Source organism: Schistocerca gregaria, chromosome 8 (assembly GCF_023897955.1).
Source record: "Schistocerca gregaria isolate iqSchGreg1 chromosome 8, iqSchGreg1.2, whole genome shotgun sequence".
Lineage (NCBI taxonomy): Eukaryota > Metazoa > Arthropoda > Insecta > Orthoptera > Acrididae > Schistocerca > Schistocerca gregaria.
The window spans coordinates 293,647,688-293,662,412 of NC_064927.1; the positions used below are offsets into that span (position 1 = coordinate 293,647,688).

At 37.5% G+C, this 14,725-nt stretch overlaps 1 protein-coding gene across 1 annotated transcript in view; it reads left to right on the plus strand.

The window, feature by feature from the left end:
• LOC126284161 (uncharacterized) overlaps positions 1-14,420 on the plus strand; it is a 440,490-nt gene extending 426,070 nt beyond the window's left edge. Inside the window, exons 17-18 of the mRNA XM_049982884.1 lie at positions 8,420-8,570; positions 13,215-14,420. Coding sequence (XP_049838841.1) covers positions 8,420-8,570; positions 13,215-13,503 — 440 coding nt within the window. The 3' untranslated portion in view covers positions 13,504-14,420. The remainder of the gene's footprint in view (positions 1-8,419; positions 8,571-13,214) is intronic.
• The last annotated feature ends 305 nt before the right edge of the window (positions 14,421-14,725 follow it).

The window sequence follows — 14,725 nt, forward strand, 5'->3', positions numbered from 1 at the left end:
TGTCTTCAAAATATTTCACAAGACTGGAAAATTCAGATAGTTTGAAATGTTTCATCATCATGATGCTATGTTTTACTCGGTCTTGAGACCAATATGCTGAGAGGAAGGCATGGTAAAATTCTCCTTCACTGTGGCAATCGTGAATGACCGATATCATCGTCTCGGCGGGTAGCATATCGGTCATTGTTAGGTCTTGTCGGCGGTTCCATCTCAAAATTCAGTGCACCTTGCCAATTTCTTTCATAATTTCTGAAATGCCCTGTGTTATTATTTTGTGGCTTTTGCGTATTTCTAAGTCCCTCTTCCCTTGTTGGATCACGAATGTCCTCTGAAATACGTAATTCTTGTATTACCTGTGTCAGCTGATCCTGTACTTCCCGGATTTCCCTTTGGTGTTGCGTATTAATTTGATTCTGATTTTGTTTGAATTTCCTAATTTGTTCACACTCTTCTGTGTCATTAAAGACTACCGGTTTTGTGTCATTCAGATCATCATCTACCTTTGTAGATAAGTTAGTGAACTGATCTGAAAGTTCGGCTACTTTATCCGATAGTGAAATTATTTCTTCTGTGTGTTTTTCTGAACCAAGTTTCAGAGTGTCCATTTGTGTTGAAATCGTATCTACTGTGTCCTTTAAGTTTTCCTGGGTTTTTGCAAGTTGCGTAACCGAATCGGTAGATGCAACTGAGTCAATTTTAGCTTGCAAGGTCTCATGATTTTCATGAACAACAGTTTGCAGTTCTTTTATGGCTGATTCGTGATTCTGTAATGTATTTTCATGCAGTGAAAAAATAGGTTGGAATTGCTCACAAATTTGTGTTTTTACGTCATTGCAGACTTTTGACATTTCAATTCAATGTTATGTAACTCAGTAGTTAAATCTTCACGTGTTTGTTCAAGTGTGGTGTCTAACTTTTGAAGCTTTTGCTGTGTTTGTCTCTGATTTTGTTCCATTGTGTCTAACTTTTGAAGATTTTGTCCCATTTGTTTCTGATTTTGTTCAAGCTTTGTGTCTAACTTCTGAAGATTTTGTTCCATTGTGTCTAACTTTTGAAGATTTTGTCCCATTTGTTTCTGATTTTGTTCAAGCTTTGTGTCTAACTTCTGAAGATTTTGTTCCATTGTGTCTAACTTCTGAAGATTTTGTTCCATTTGTTGCATTAACTGTAACAACAATGCACTGGTGTCTGAAACATGTTCCTCAGTGCTATTCGGCTATGCATTTGAACCGGCAATATTCGCAGTTTGAAAAACAGAAAATGTGTCTCGGCTTATTTGAGAAAACAGTGAGGACGCAAAACCTGAATCTACAGTATTTGCAAGATTGTGTCCTGTCATTTCGGAATCCTGAGGCGAGCTGTTGCCGACCAATCGATTGATAATGCTTCCCTGTTCACTAATTGTTTCACTGCCTACACCATTATTTGCAACTCGCTCCATTTCCCTATGCGCTATTACCAAATTACTACTTTGAACATTAGTTAATTCATTACATGGCGGCGCTAACACACTGCTTTCGTCTTCACTGCCATTTCTCAGTTTACTTTGGAGCCTAGTATTACGTTTTTCACATGCCATTATTGTCACAATATTTCACACGATAACACATAAAACCACAATTTGAAGAGCAAAAATAAGAGAACACATTAACATAGCACTGAAAATAATATCTCATTAATTGCAAGTGCAACTGCAAAATACTTGGTGCAAACCTACATGCATGCCACAAATGTTTTACTGTACAACAATGAAAGACTGCAACTACAGAGGAAATTCTCTCTACAATTACGCGCTAGCAATAAACAAAATCTACACTAATTACACAAACTACAAGAAAAAATCAGAAGATTCCAGTGAGGTATCCTCGGCTAAGGGTCGACATATGAAACGTCCCCTTAGAAAAATTATACAAAACTGTGCTTAAACTGACACACAATATTTTTAGCGCAACGCAATCTGACTTTCAAAAATCCCTACAAAAGAATGGCCCTGACTAACGTTAACCTATATGTTTCACGTATCACTTACCTCACAAAAATCTTGGTTACTCTAACTACTGCAATACAGCGAGCACCACTACTGCCAGCTAAATAAAAGATTCAAACTACGGAAGGCACTAACTACTGATAGGTATAGTTAGCAAATGAAAGATTTTAATAGAGAACAAACAATGTATTTACCTTAATAGTCATAATATATATAGCAGTTCATGACATCCATTCTTACAAATTTCAAAACTCTGCCATCTCTCTCCCCACATCCACCACTGCTGGCGGCTCACCTCCAACTGCGCAACGCTACGCGCTGTTAGCATCCAGCTGCCGCTGCCCAACACTACAATGGCAGACAACAATGCAAACCCGCCACAGACTGCACACGGCACAGCCAGTGATTTTCATACAGAGCGCTACGTGGCGGCGGCGTTACCAATAAAAAAACCTAAACAGCCTACTTACATATGTTGCTGTGGAACTTGCTTGTGAATGTAAGAAATGCGCACTCGTATGCTGCAGAGAATTTGAACTTCGTGGCACTGCAGCTTACATATTTATTGGATATAAAAAGTCAGGAGTGTGACAGGATAAATTGCCCATAACAATTACTTTTTTCCTAAAAGTGTTTCAAAGGACATCGGTCATTGCAGATGGTATCCTATACGTGAAATGTTGATTATGCTACGGAATACCCCAAATGTATGGCTTACCTTTGTGACACTTTTATCCTACAAGTACATAATTGCCATTTTGGTCAATACATTTTTGTAAACACTGTGACAGTGTATAGTGCCCACGTCACACCAGCTCGCTGCAGTGTCCTTCAGTAAGTGTTGAACCTCATCTTTTGCCTTGTTGTCGGAGTGGAATGCCATCCAGGCAAATGTTTCTTCAAAAAGTTTGTAATCAGTATCCGAACTGTTTGGTGGGCGGGTGATGACTAGAGACCAGATTATATGCATTTGCATGTTGCATATGCATTTGCATATTTGGCTCCTTTTCACCAGTTATTGCATACTTTAACTAAAATCTAGTGATAATCCATATTTTCACTCTATGTTTACAATATTTTAAAAATTTAGATGGGCAGTCTCTAGATCGGTCTAGTTTTGATGTCTCACAGATTGACCGTGATCTAGAACTGCGCGCAGTCGCTAACTAAGAGGCCACTGCCTAGTGAAATCACTACAGAATAGGAACAGGAACAGGCAGGCAGGCAGACAGACAGACAGACAGAGTTAATGCTCCTGCTCCTGTGCCTGTGTGTGTAGTGTGATGTGTTGTGTGCCATGTCGCCTGGAAAAAGAAATGTTGTTTCGTCGATAGCTGACCATCCTGGAACTTTTAAATATGACTGAATTGTTTTACATTATCGAGTTTGCAAGAAAAATGTTTCATGCAAAAAGAATTTCAAATAGACCAGCATGTCAAGACAAGTCTTTATATCATTGGAACGCAGAAGATAGAACCATGACAACAACTTCTGACAACAGCGAGTTGCAGTAGGAGGGATTTGTCCAAAGGTAAACAAAAGGGTTGGTTTAACAAGGACCTGTGTGAAGCATTCATTGCAAGCAATATTCCTCTTACAAACCCTATCCTCAAAGACTTCCCACACAAATATTGCTTGTATCAAAATATACCAGATGAATCAACATAATTTAAAAATTACATACCGACAATTTACATAAATGTTCTGGAAGAAATACGCAATGAACTCAAGGACAGTATTATCTGGATTTCAGTTGACGAAACTGCAGAATCATGTGCCCCTTACATTGCAGATTTAATTGTTGACACTTTAAAAGAACTTGAAAATGTAAATCATTGTACGATCACCAGATTTGTGAATGAGGGTACCAGAAAAATATTTTCAGAATCTTCTGCTGATTAAAGGGTGTTTGTGTTTATTTCAGATGTTGCTCCCTGTATGATCAAAGCAGGAAAAGCCCTCTGAGTATTTTATCCCAATTTGATTCTTGTGGCGTGCTTTGCTCATGGAGTACATAGCCTTGCTCAGGAAGTACGTTCCATGTTTGTGAATGTAAATAAACTGATTTCATCCACAAGGAGTGTGTTTCTAAAGGCCCCTGCTCGCATCAAGACCTACAAAGAAAGACTACCAAATGTGCCTTCCTCTCGAACCAGTGGTAACGTGTTGGGGCACTTCGGTCGAAGCTGTGTTGTTTTACAGTGTACATTTTGATGCCATTAGGAAGGTAGCAAACCGCTTCGATAGCGCAGACTTTGGCAGTTTGTCAGTGCAAGGAAACTTTTAATGATTCTGGTATTAACAAAGACATTGCTGTGATTAACACTCATTTTTCCCATATACCTGCAAGTATTAAAGAGCTTGGAACTCAAGTTCTTCTAGTGAAGTCCTCATTGCCGTAGGTATTCCCAAGAAAACTTAAAGAAAAGTTTGAAAACATTTTAAACAAAAACCCAGGCTTTGAACCCTTGCAGCAAATTGATATTTTTATTAATGGGCTGGGTGAACTTTGACCAAAAACAATAAGTGCCAACATAACACCCAAATTCAAATAATGCCCAGTTAACTCAATTGATTTAGAATGGTTCTTTTCTGCTTATAAAAATGTTTTAAGTGATCGAAGACACAACCTTACTACTGAACATTTGGAACAGTACTTGGTCGTTTTTCTTTACAATAGTAGAAAAATGTAAAATAAATTGTAAATGATGCTTTGGTCCAATAGTATTAATTAAAGGTTAATGTTGTTCAAAATTATTCATGATTGTATGTCGTTTTGTAAATAAAATATTATGGAGTCTTTGAGCGTTCTCCCCTGCGTGTGATATCTCAAAGTTGGTCCTGTACATATCAATCGTTTTGCTGTGACGCACTCCCATCGCATATGCTTGTTATGACAACAATAGCAAAGAAGGAACAATTCTTGAAACATGGTAGGCATCCCCATTTTGCAAACATTTGGAAAATAATCCCGTAAAGGCCCCCTTCCTAACCTCTACCAGAAAGTAAATGTATCGATTTTTTGCTTGGCTGGTGCTGCTGTTCCTCGTAATTGATACATACATATTTGAATTTGAGGTATAATGGACGCAGTAACTACCATGTTTTTTTGTTATTGGATCTTGCATATTTTGACACTTTTCATGCATGGTTTAAGGGGGGCTGTAATGGATTTTGGTCCAAAAAATAGATTTTTCAAAAATATTATTTTCTTGATCTACACAATTTAATCTATGTTGTGTGTTAATTTTATCGTGATAGCAGCTTTAGAAATACCTTTAAATTGTTAAACTGTTTAACTCTGCACTGGCGCCACTCCCACCTTTCCCGACATGTAGGAAACTGCTTGCTTCAGCACAATTTTTGGCAGTGTGAAGGCTATTTTCTTTCGATATTTTTGGCTGACATCTATATCTTTGCCCAAAAACTTTCTTGCATGAGGTTTATTTACATTTTGACAAAGCTAACACATATTGGTAATGGAAGGTTGAATTTGCAAACCTTTATGTGGAAGTCAAGATTTATGCATAATGGGTCTAAATACTGCCAGCAGTGTGCAACAATGAAAATGTCCAACAATGAAGACAGTGAGAAACTGTGGCAAGAAAAGCATGCAGTAGCATTCTCTAAAAATTATAGTGGCTCAAGTGGGGGCATGGGGTCTGTTGCAGTTGTGAAGATGTTCTCCAGATCTGAGGACCAGTATGGTGTTGTTACATATACTAAATACCTTGGTGACGGGGACCCCTCTTCATTCAAAGCTGTAACAGATAAAAGTCCGTACAGTACAACAATAGAAAAGTTGGAATGTGTTGGCCACATCCAAAAGAGGCTTGGTGGTAGGCTTCGCCGCCTGATGAAAGAGAAGAAAGGTGAAGTACTTGAGGATGGAAAACCACAAAGGGAAAAAGGCAGGCTTACTCTGAAAGAAATAGATTCTCTTCAGTTATCTTATGGGAGAGCTATCAGAAAATTCAGAGGCAAAGAGACGTGCTGTCTGGGCAATTTTTTTCTACAAACTATCCACTGACCAAACAGCAGTGGACATTCTGTGTCCGAAAGACGATTGGTGTAAGTTCAGCAACAGAAATGAGACGTATTCGCATGAACACTCATTACCAGAACCTGTTAATGAGTGCAGTAAAACCCTTATTCAGGTTTCTGCAAAACCTGATTTATTGACGAATTGTCTCATGGAAAGAGACAATGCCTCAATAATTTAATTTGGATTAGATGCTCAAAAAGGACATTCTGTGGACATGAATTACTCAAAATAGGAGTCTATGATGCAGTTTTATGTTAAAATAACGGAAATGATGGCAGAATTGAAGTGCTGAAGAGAGTTGGTATAGATGCTGGTGTGTTTACAACAAAAGCATTTTACACCACCGATGAGAGCAGGGCCAAGAAAACTTGCAGATCAGTGTCTTACCTGCAAATATAGGCCAGATAGATTCAAAGAGGAGAGGAGAGAAGAGAAGCCTGAAGTATGAGCAGTGTCAGTATGGAGGATTTTAAAATTGAGGTATGCTTATTACATGTAGAATTATGAGAAGAAAATCTTTAAACCTCATTTTTTCTGTTTTACATTTTTTTACAGTATTGGAAGCCTTGTCTCAAAAGGTATTTATGCGCTAATGTTACGAAATTTTCAGGAAGTGTTCGCAACGTGTTGCTGTCTCCCTGGAACTAAAAAATGTGAGATAGTGCAATTATGTTCTGATTTCAGATGATTGTATGTAGAAAAACAAGTTAATTTTGGATGTGCAAAATTGAAAACACTGTTAATGATACAATTTGTACCATAAAATTATAACTGTAGTTCACTGGTCTTATAACCTTCTCAGGGCAACAATAAAATTTTCAGATTAATTGCCTGATTAGGATTTGTGTTATTGCTTTTTATAAAAAAAAGACAATACAAGCTTCAAATTTGTGGCAAAATATTAATCCTGCATATTTTATTACATTTTTCCATTAAAATACAGCTCTTTTGCTTTACACATGCAATATTTTATATTTGTACATTGGTAAGTGCAGCTGTAATGACTTTTTTAAATAAATATTTACATGTTCCATTACATCCCCCCCCCCCCCCCTTAAGGTTTTTATTATGAATATAATCTGGTCTCTTGTGATAACGTTCCAAAAAAAGTTTTGTAAGAGATTGACAAATGGTGAACGATATGTGGGCAGGTATCAGCGTGGAGAATTCTTTATGCCCTTTGTGCAGCATTACTTTTCTCCAGTACTGAATTGCCCTTCTCAGTTTTTTTAATGTCTCACAGTACCTGTCAGCCTTTGTTGCTATCCCAGCATGCAGAAAACAACCAATAGTAACCCCTTCCAGTCACAGAACACAGTTGCCATGACTTTACCAGCAGATCTCTTTTGACGAAAAGGGATGTCACTTTTTCCATGACTTGTTTTTCCTCAGGTGACTGAATGTAGAAGACAAATGGCAGGTTATACATTATGGGCCAATTTGTATCTTTGGCTTTGTTTAATTACTTTGGAAACACTTACAAAGCTTACATACAGAACTACAAGAAAAACAAAAGATGTGACTGTGTAATAATTGGTGGCTGTTTGCTTACCCACCAAGGTTGAATCATAAACACATCTTCTTCAGAGCAGGGATTTCTAAGCAACTGTAGCTGCATGTCTGGTTTTATTGGTGTTATAGATGCATCAGAATCTTGAGAAAACTTAGTCCAATTTGGTGTCTTAATTTTTTTTCACATTTTTTGCAGTGCAAATTTGAGCTGGTACGACAACTTTTGGTGACAGAAAATCCCTTGATGCTATCGACATTACTATCACAGTTACTCTTAAGAAAGAATTCATTTTGACACCATATTGCGCAGTGCTTCTGTGATGGAGAAGTTAACTAGTGAGGCACTCAGTGACATATAGATGATACTTCCGGAAAGAAGACATAGATGATACTTCCGGAAGGAAGACTAATATTTGTTCACATAACAAAGCAGACACGTCTGACAGCATTTGTGCTTTACAGTTGATATTTTTGCTCCTTGTTCGCTTAAAGCTGAATAGTTGATCATCACACTGATGTATGAAACAGAGCAACAGATACAGATTAGCAAACATATAAGTCATCTGTCTATAAGTTCTGTGTGATGAAACAAGCACTGACTGCATGGTATCTGTATTGGATTGTTCAAGACAGATTATCAACGAAGAAAGGTTTTTTGACATCAACTGCTGTACTACAATGCTAAGTCCATTTTGGTCTGAAGTAGTTGGGTGACTAACCTAGTTAATCTCTGTGTGGCAGGTTTCTTACATCATTTCTCCCTCTTGACAGGTGGGGAAAAAACCTTAAGTCCAAAGCTAGCATATTCGCTGCCTTATTTTATTTTGTCTATTGACATTTGGTAGTAGACTTTTCTATTTTGTGTTCTATTTCAGGTCCAATACTTTTGGAATGTGTGACACATCATCAATTGAAAACAGTATTGAAAGCTGTACCTGAAGATATACGCATCATTCTACAGGATCCTTGGAAGTTCTACGGCCATGTGGTACCTCCTATGTGTAGGCCACTATCTCCTGAACTGTGGTAAGAAATCTTAATAATTAATGGTAGTGTAAATTGGGACCAATGTGCCAAAGTACCTGCTTGGGCATTTAAAAAGTTTGTTTGAATAAGCTTTAACATCAGGCTTTTGAGGAAGAGTAGGAGAAGTGAGTAAAGAGGTGAGAGAAACCAACCACTTGCAATAGCAAAAGTGACAAGCATCCTCTTACTAGGTAAACTGAATGGGGACATCTCACTGTCTGTGAGACTTGTATTGCTTTTGTGGCAGCAATGAAAGCCACTAGGATGATTAGTCTGATGTTGTTCCTAGCTAGGGACATGTGGCAAAGGCTGAAATGTTTTATTTAACTTTTGACATGAGCGTAGCTGCTCTAAATTCTGTAAATTTTGACCATTTCTTTTTAGCAATATTTCCAACCAGTTGGCTGTATAATACTATGTTGAAACTAGTATACGGTTGCTGAGAAGTAGCCATGTTTAAAACTGTAAACTGAAAGAGTTGCCAATGATTTTACAAACAGGTACTACTCTTCACAGTTTAAATACCAATGTCCTACCACACTTCCACAACTTCAGGATTGCTTACACACTTGTTAATCACAGATCATCTCCCCCACTACCCACCTTTCTGGAAATAATCAGTGAAAGGAAGAAATAAGAGTAGGTAAAGGTTTAATGCTCCTTTGACGACTTGAGCACAAGCTCAGATTGGGAAAGAAAGTAGGCCATTTGTCTTTCAATTAAGTGATTTTGTGGGACAGCAGGAAACCTTAATCTTGGTGGCTAAACAAAGATTTAAACAGCCTTCCACTCAGATGACGGTGGGTTGAATTGTTTTCTGATCATTCCTGAAGTGAGAAACATTCTCCCCAAGCTTTTCCTACTCCTCATAAGTAGTACTCCACCACAAAACCAACCTATCAGATATCATTGTCCATTCTTAGGCCACTCCAGAAACTAACATCCTACCCAGTGATCATATCCTTTGTGGTAATCCTTATTCAGTTAGCTCACCCACTGCCATTTATCCTAATCTGGCCAGTTCAGCATATGCTGTTATAAATGGAGCCAGATGTGAAAGCAGCCTTGTGATATGGCATCTTTACTGCAGTGATGACTTGACACTGTCTTTGTGAGCTGGGACACTTCCTTGGGGGGGGGGGGGGGGGGGGGTGTTCTGTTTGTGAACAACTTCACTGGCTGCTTTACAACACAAGGAATGAGAGAGCACACTCCTGACCTCTCCTTTTATATTTTTCATTGACTTGTTGGTGATGGTTTTGTCTAGTTGCTGTCATGCTACACCCGCACTTTGGAAAGGAAAGGTGCCCAATGGACATAAATAAACAGTGCCTTTACAATTTAGGCTTATGTTACTTATATATATTTTTTACTTCGTTGTTGGGGCATCTCTTCTTCAGCCCAGCTCCATCTTATTTGATTCACTTTTCTGAATGACTTGCGTGAATAATTTCTGCTCTGGCAAATTTTTCTCCGACTCCTTTCTCTCCATTGACAGATCAAGAAACCTGTCGTGCTAAGAGATAGAACCTTTTGTTCATATTTTTTGACTATATCTACACCTGTTGTGCTGTGTAGATTATATTATTTTGATTTCTTTGTGTCTGAAAATTCAGTTTCACTCTGCACTAGACCTGTTTATATTATGGCTGTAGAAACCAGGCCATTTTAGCAACATTCTTATACGTTCCATTGTATCATTAGTTTCCAGAGTTGGCCATATAAACTATTTTAACACAGCATTTAGACTCTGTTTTAAGAATTAAATTTCAGTGAACAAGTTTTGTAGAAAGGAAGTCATGACACTTGAGAATACACTCCTCTCTCTTTCACAAGGAGTGTTTACTTGAGAAAACTACAGCATTTTCAGAATTGCTGGTTAGTTTTCACCTTCAGAAGGTGAAATAATTTGTATTGCCAATCAGACAGGTATAAAAGACAATGCAGCATCCTAGCTTTCAGAATTGTTAGTTCCTTCCTCTTGAAAGAAAGAGGAATAAGTGCATGTCACTCAGGTCCCAGGATGAGAAAGAGCAGCTTATTACAAGTTTGAGAACAAAAAAAAAGACAAAAGGGCAGGCATGAAAGAAGAGGAGGCGATTAAACTAATCTCTTTGACACCATCCCTTTGTCTTTGTCTCCCCTCATCCTCACAAGGACTGGGTCGCCCTCGTCTTGTGGTGTGAGTGACCTGCAATTTAGCAATCTTCCTATCATCCTGTGCACTTAAACACTCTTGATTTTGTCATTTTGTAGATGTAGTATGATTTTCTTTAACCTTCTGCAATCTACTCCTCTCTGCTGCCTGAGGAAGGAACTAATAGTTCCAAAATCTGGGATAGTGTCATGTGCCTTTTGTATGCATTGGCAGTACTAAATATTTCACCACCTGAAGATCAGTACTGATTAGCAATTCTGTCTCTAACTCCTCGCCACCAGAATAAAATTCAGTCATCAGTTGCGAATATATTTTTAATACATTTCACCAGTTTCGAAAAACAAATTTATCATCTTCACAAGTGTAGTACTGGTTTAGCAGATATCATTACTAGTTCATAGAAACATTATATGCCATTTTAAGATGAAACTGAAAGTAGGCGTAATTGTTACTTTGCATTGTCCTGTGACTAAAACAAGATTTCAGTTTGCAGAGTTGGTAGCACCTTTTGATTAATTTGCATTCAAATATTATTTGTGCTTATTCTTTTTCAAATTACCTTATAACCAAAGCCTAAGAATTAAGTTTCTGTTCACTTATCATCACTGATAAATTGGAAGCATGGGTCATTGTTGTGGACTGATGACCAAGCAGTTTTATTCCCCCTCCCCCGCTTTTAAACCTACCAACCAATCATTATTGTGAGAAATGTGAAATTGTAGTGAGCCTGTTGATTTATTGTTTATTATAAGGAGATTATCTTCCACTTAGTTGCATTGATAGTACAATGGAGAACTTAAATTATTTGCCATATTCAGTGGGCTATAAGACTATTCTCCCTCTCACCCCCTCCCCCAACACACAAAAATGAGAGAAAATCCATCATTCTAAAAATGCAGGGTCATCTTGCATTCACAGATGAAGCTTTGCTAGTTGAGGTCACATGCAGATTTAATTTGATTATTTCACAAGTGTGCACTGGGGTGCAGTGACACCAGGCTTGGCTCAATGTGGGAGGGTAGTGGTGAGCAGCAGGAAATTTTGTTATGCTGCCAACCGTGGGAATGCATTTTGTGTACCTTGCTTTTTATGAATGTCTGACATGTTAAACCTGTAATTTACCTGAATCTAAATGTAATTATAACCGAACAGATTTACATTTCTACAAGAGAAAAATTAATGCTAAAAAATGTGTTCACACAGAATACCCAGAATGTACCATAACTGAAATAATAATTTAAATGATGGCGTGACAGCATTGTTAATTTTCAAGGTCGGCAGCAGTCGATAAAGTACACTGTTAGCACAAAATGGTCAGATTTCTGCCAGTTCAGCACTAAGGAGCTGAGATGATAACATGTTACTGTGATTCAGTTTGCTTAACACTGTAAAACAGTAAATTGTAGCAGATGGAGGTAGATGCAAACTACAGCCGTGACTCTGTTGAGAAATGTGGACCTAAGAGTTTGCAGTTCGCAATTGATTCACTTGGACAATGTGAAACTAATGTTTAGTTAGTAGCTATTAATGACGCAGAGGCTACAAACATTTCCACAGCAAGAGGAAAATTTGGTATCACAGTTTTAAACAATTGTAAGTGGTGTCGGATAAGGAATCAGTTACAGATCATCAATTCTACACATCAGCTTTTTTAGGGGACCAAATCAGAAAGATTTCCTTAATTGAAGCAGCAGGCTGTTCAGCATGTGCAAGATAAATTCAATTAAGGCTTCCAGATTACTTGATAAATTTTCCGAATGAAGCTTCTGGAGTTACAGAAATTTTCCAACTGTCTACATCGCGAAATCCAAAGCAAGTACAAGCCAGTGTGAGACGATGATGAAGAGGGTGGGGCTTCCATTAAAACACAGGACAGCTCTAGCTCACTGAATTCCTGCAGCATTGGCAAAAGCATATGCATGTATAAGAGTCACACAATCTATCCAATAAAACACAATGACTGTTTACAATAGACAGTGTAATCTTAAGACTTGCCTAAAAAGTTAGTTTAAGTCAATGAAACTGTTTATAAATGTGATTAGTAAGGATACATTCAAAATAAAATTTCTCAAAGACCCTCTTAAAAAACTGGAGAGTGGGGGGGGGGCGGGGGGGGGGGGGGGCTTATCAGAGTCTTCTTGTTGCTTGGTAAAAATGGCATGTTCAGTGAATAAGTAGCTAATAATGGTAGGGTAGCTAACAGAAGCTGGTGGTAAACTGTTCTGATATACTGACAATATTAATGCAGTTGTGTTACATCGATTTGAAAAAAATTGTCAGGTAAATGGTTTAATAAATAAGTGACTTTTGGACATATCTAATCATGTATGAACCTCCAACCCCCTTTATATCTTGCTAGTCACCCCTTCCCCCGTGTGCGCGCGCGCTTGTGTGTGTGTGTGTGTGTGTGTGTGTGTGTGTGTGTGTTTGTGTGTGTGTGTAAAATTGATTGAGTAGAATAACTATTTAAAAATTTTTCTTTCCAGGTCTGTTCTGTCACCTATTCTGCCAGTTGTAACTAAAAGCTATCTTCATGCATACAACTTTATAGCAATTTTTTGTGATAATAATGCGCAGAGAAAAGTGCGGAGAAACAGTGGTACGCCAACTCCAAGAACTATAGGGCAAAATGTCGCACATGGCTATCGCATGATGAGTTACCAGTTCAATAGTCTGTTAAGGATCCTGAAAAGGATAGAGAAGTGTAAAGATGTTAATTTTAATGTTGATGCATATGAAAGTATTACTGTTATGAATGCAAAATTGCAGGGGTGAAGATGTAGCGTGACAGTTGTCTGTCTATGATAGAGGCTGAAAGCTGACATACTCCTCTTCAGCATTTTAATTGTAAATATATTTTAAATGTGATGATTGTGATGTATACTCAACATAAATTTCAGACAGATGTGAATTTCTGTTATGTGTGATTCTCTTTCTGTATTTGTTACACCTGCATGTCTCAACTTAATATCAGTTTATAGATGTTAAAACCAGGGAAATGATGATGCATATTTTATTTCACTGTTACATTTTTGAGTCACAAAAGACAGGATATTTCACATCTGCTTAATTGTATCTTTTGCAAGAGTGTTTTGGTAAACAGTAAATAGCTGACCTCCAATTCATGGTCTGAAAATCACTGTGGAGAAGTCAGTGGAAACAAATATGGCTTGAGATATAGAGGTAATATATTTGTGGAATGATATACTATTTTTCGTTTGAACATCTGGAAATGTTGTTCAGTTTCCACAAAGGGATAAGTAATTTATTATCCAGACCACTTTCAGAAGATGCCAAATTCCTAAGAAAATGTCACTCTTCAAATGTTTCTCAACTGACTTCATACAGTTTTGTATTGGTGATATGTGACTGTTTAAACAGCAGCTTTTCTAAATGTGTAGTACTGAATTTAAATTGGGATTACTGATAATTGATTCTTAGAATTAAGAGACAGTATTGAATTTGAAGCTGATACAACAGTCCTCCTAAGCTGAGAAGTCTCGTCTGTACAGGATTTGAAGTGTTTTAAACATTTTATATGTGTGTAGTATGTGAAGAAGGAGAATTAAAGACATTTTAGGAGAGAAAAGTGCCATAGCTAACAGTATTAAAATAAAAGTACAAATTATTTTATAATACTTTAAGATATATTTTATTACATAATAAAATCGAAAGTAAATTATTTTCTGGAATACGATCTTTTTGTTTGTGCTCCCCAACAAATTCCCACTCACAGAACCACAACTTCTTCATGCTGCAGTGGAGCGTACATAACCAGTTATGTCATGAAAGCACCAACACCACTGGGTGATGGATGTTTTGATTTACAACAGATGATCATTTGTCTTCAAAAGAAAACACTATGTAGATTTAGGAATGAAATTCATGTAAATCACAAACTAGGTCTTACATTAATTAAATGGTTTTACTGCATGTTGTCTGACAGGGCATTCTAACCACCACATTAAACAGCATAGGGCTCAGCTAATGATATAGG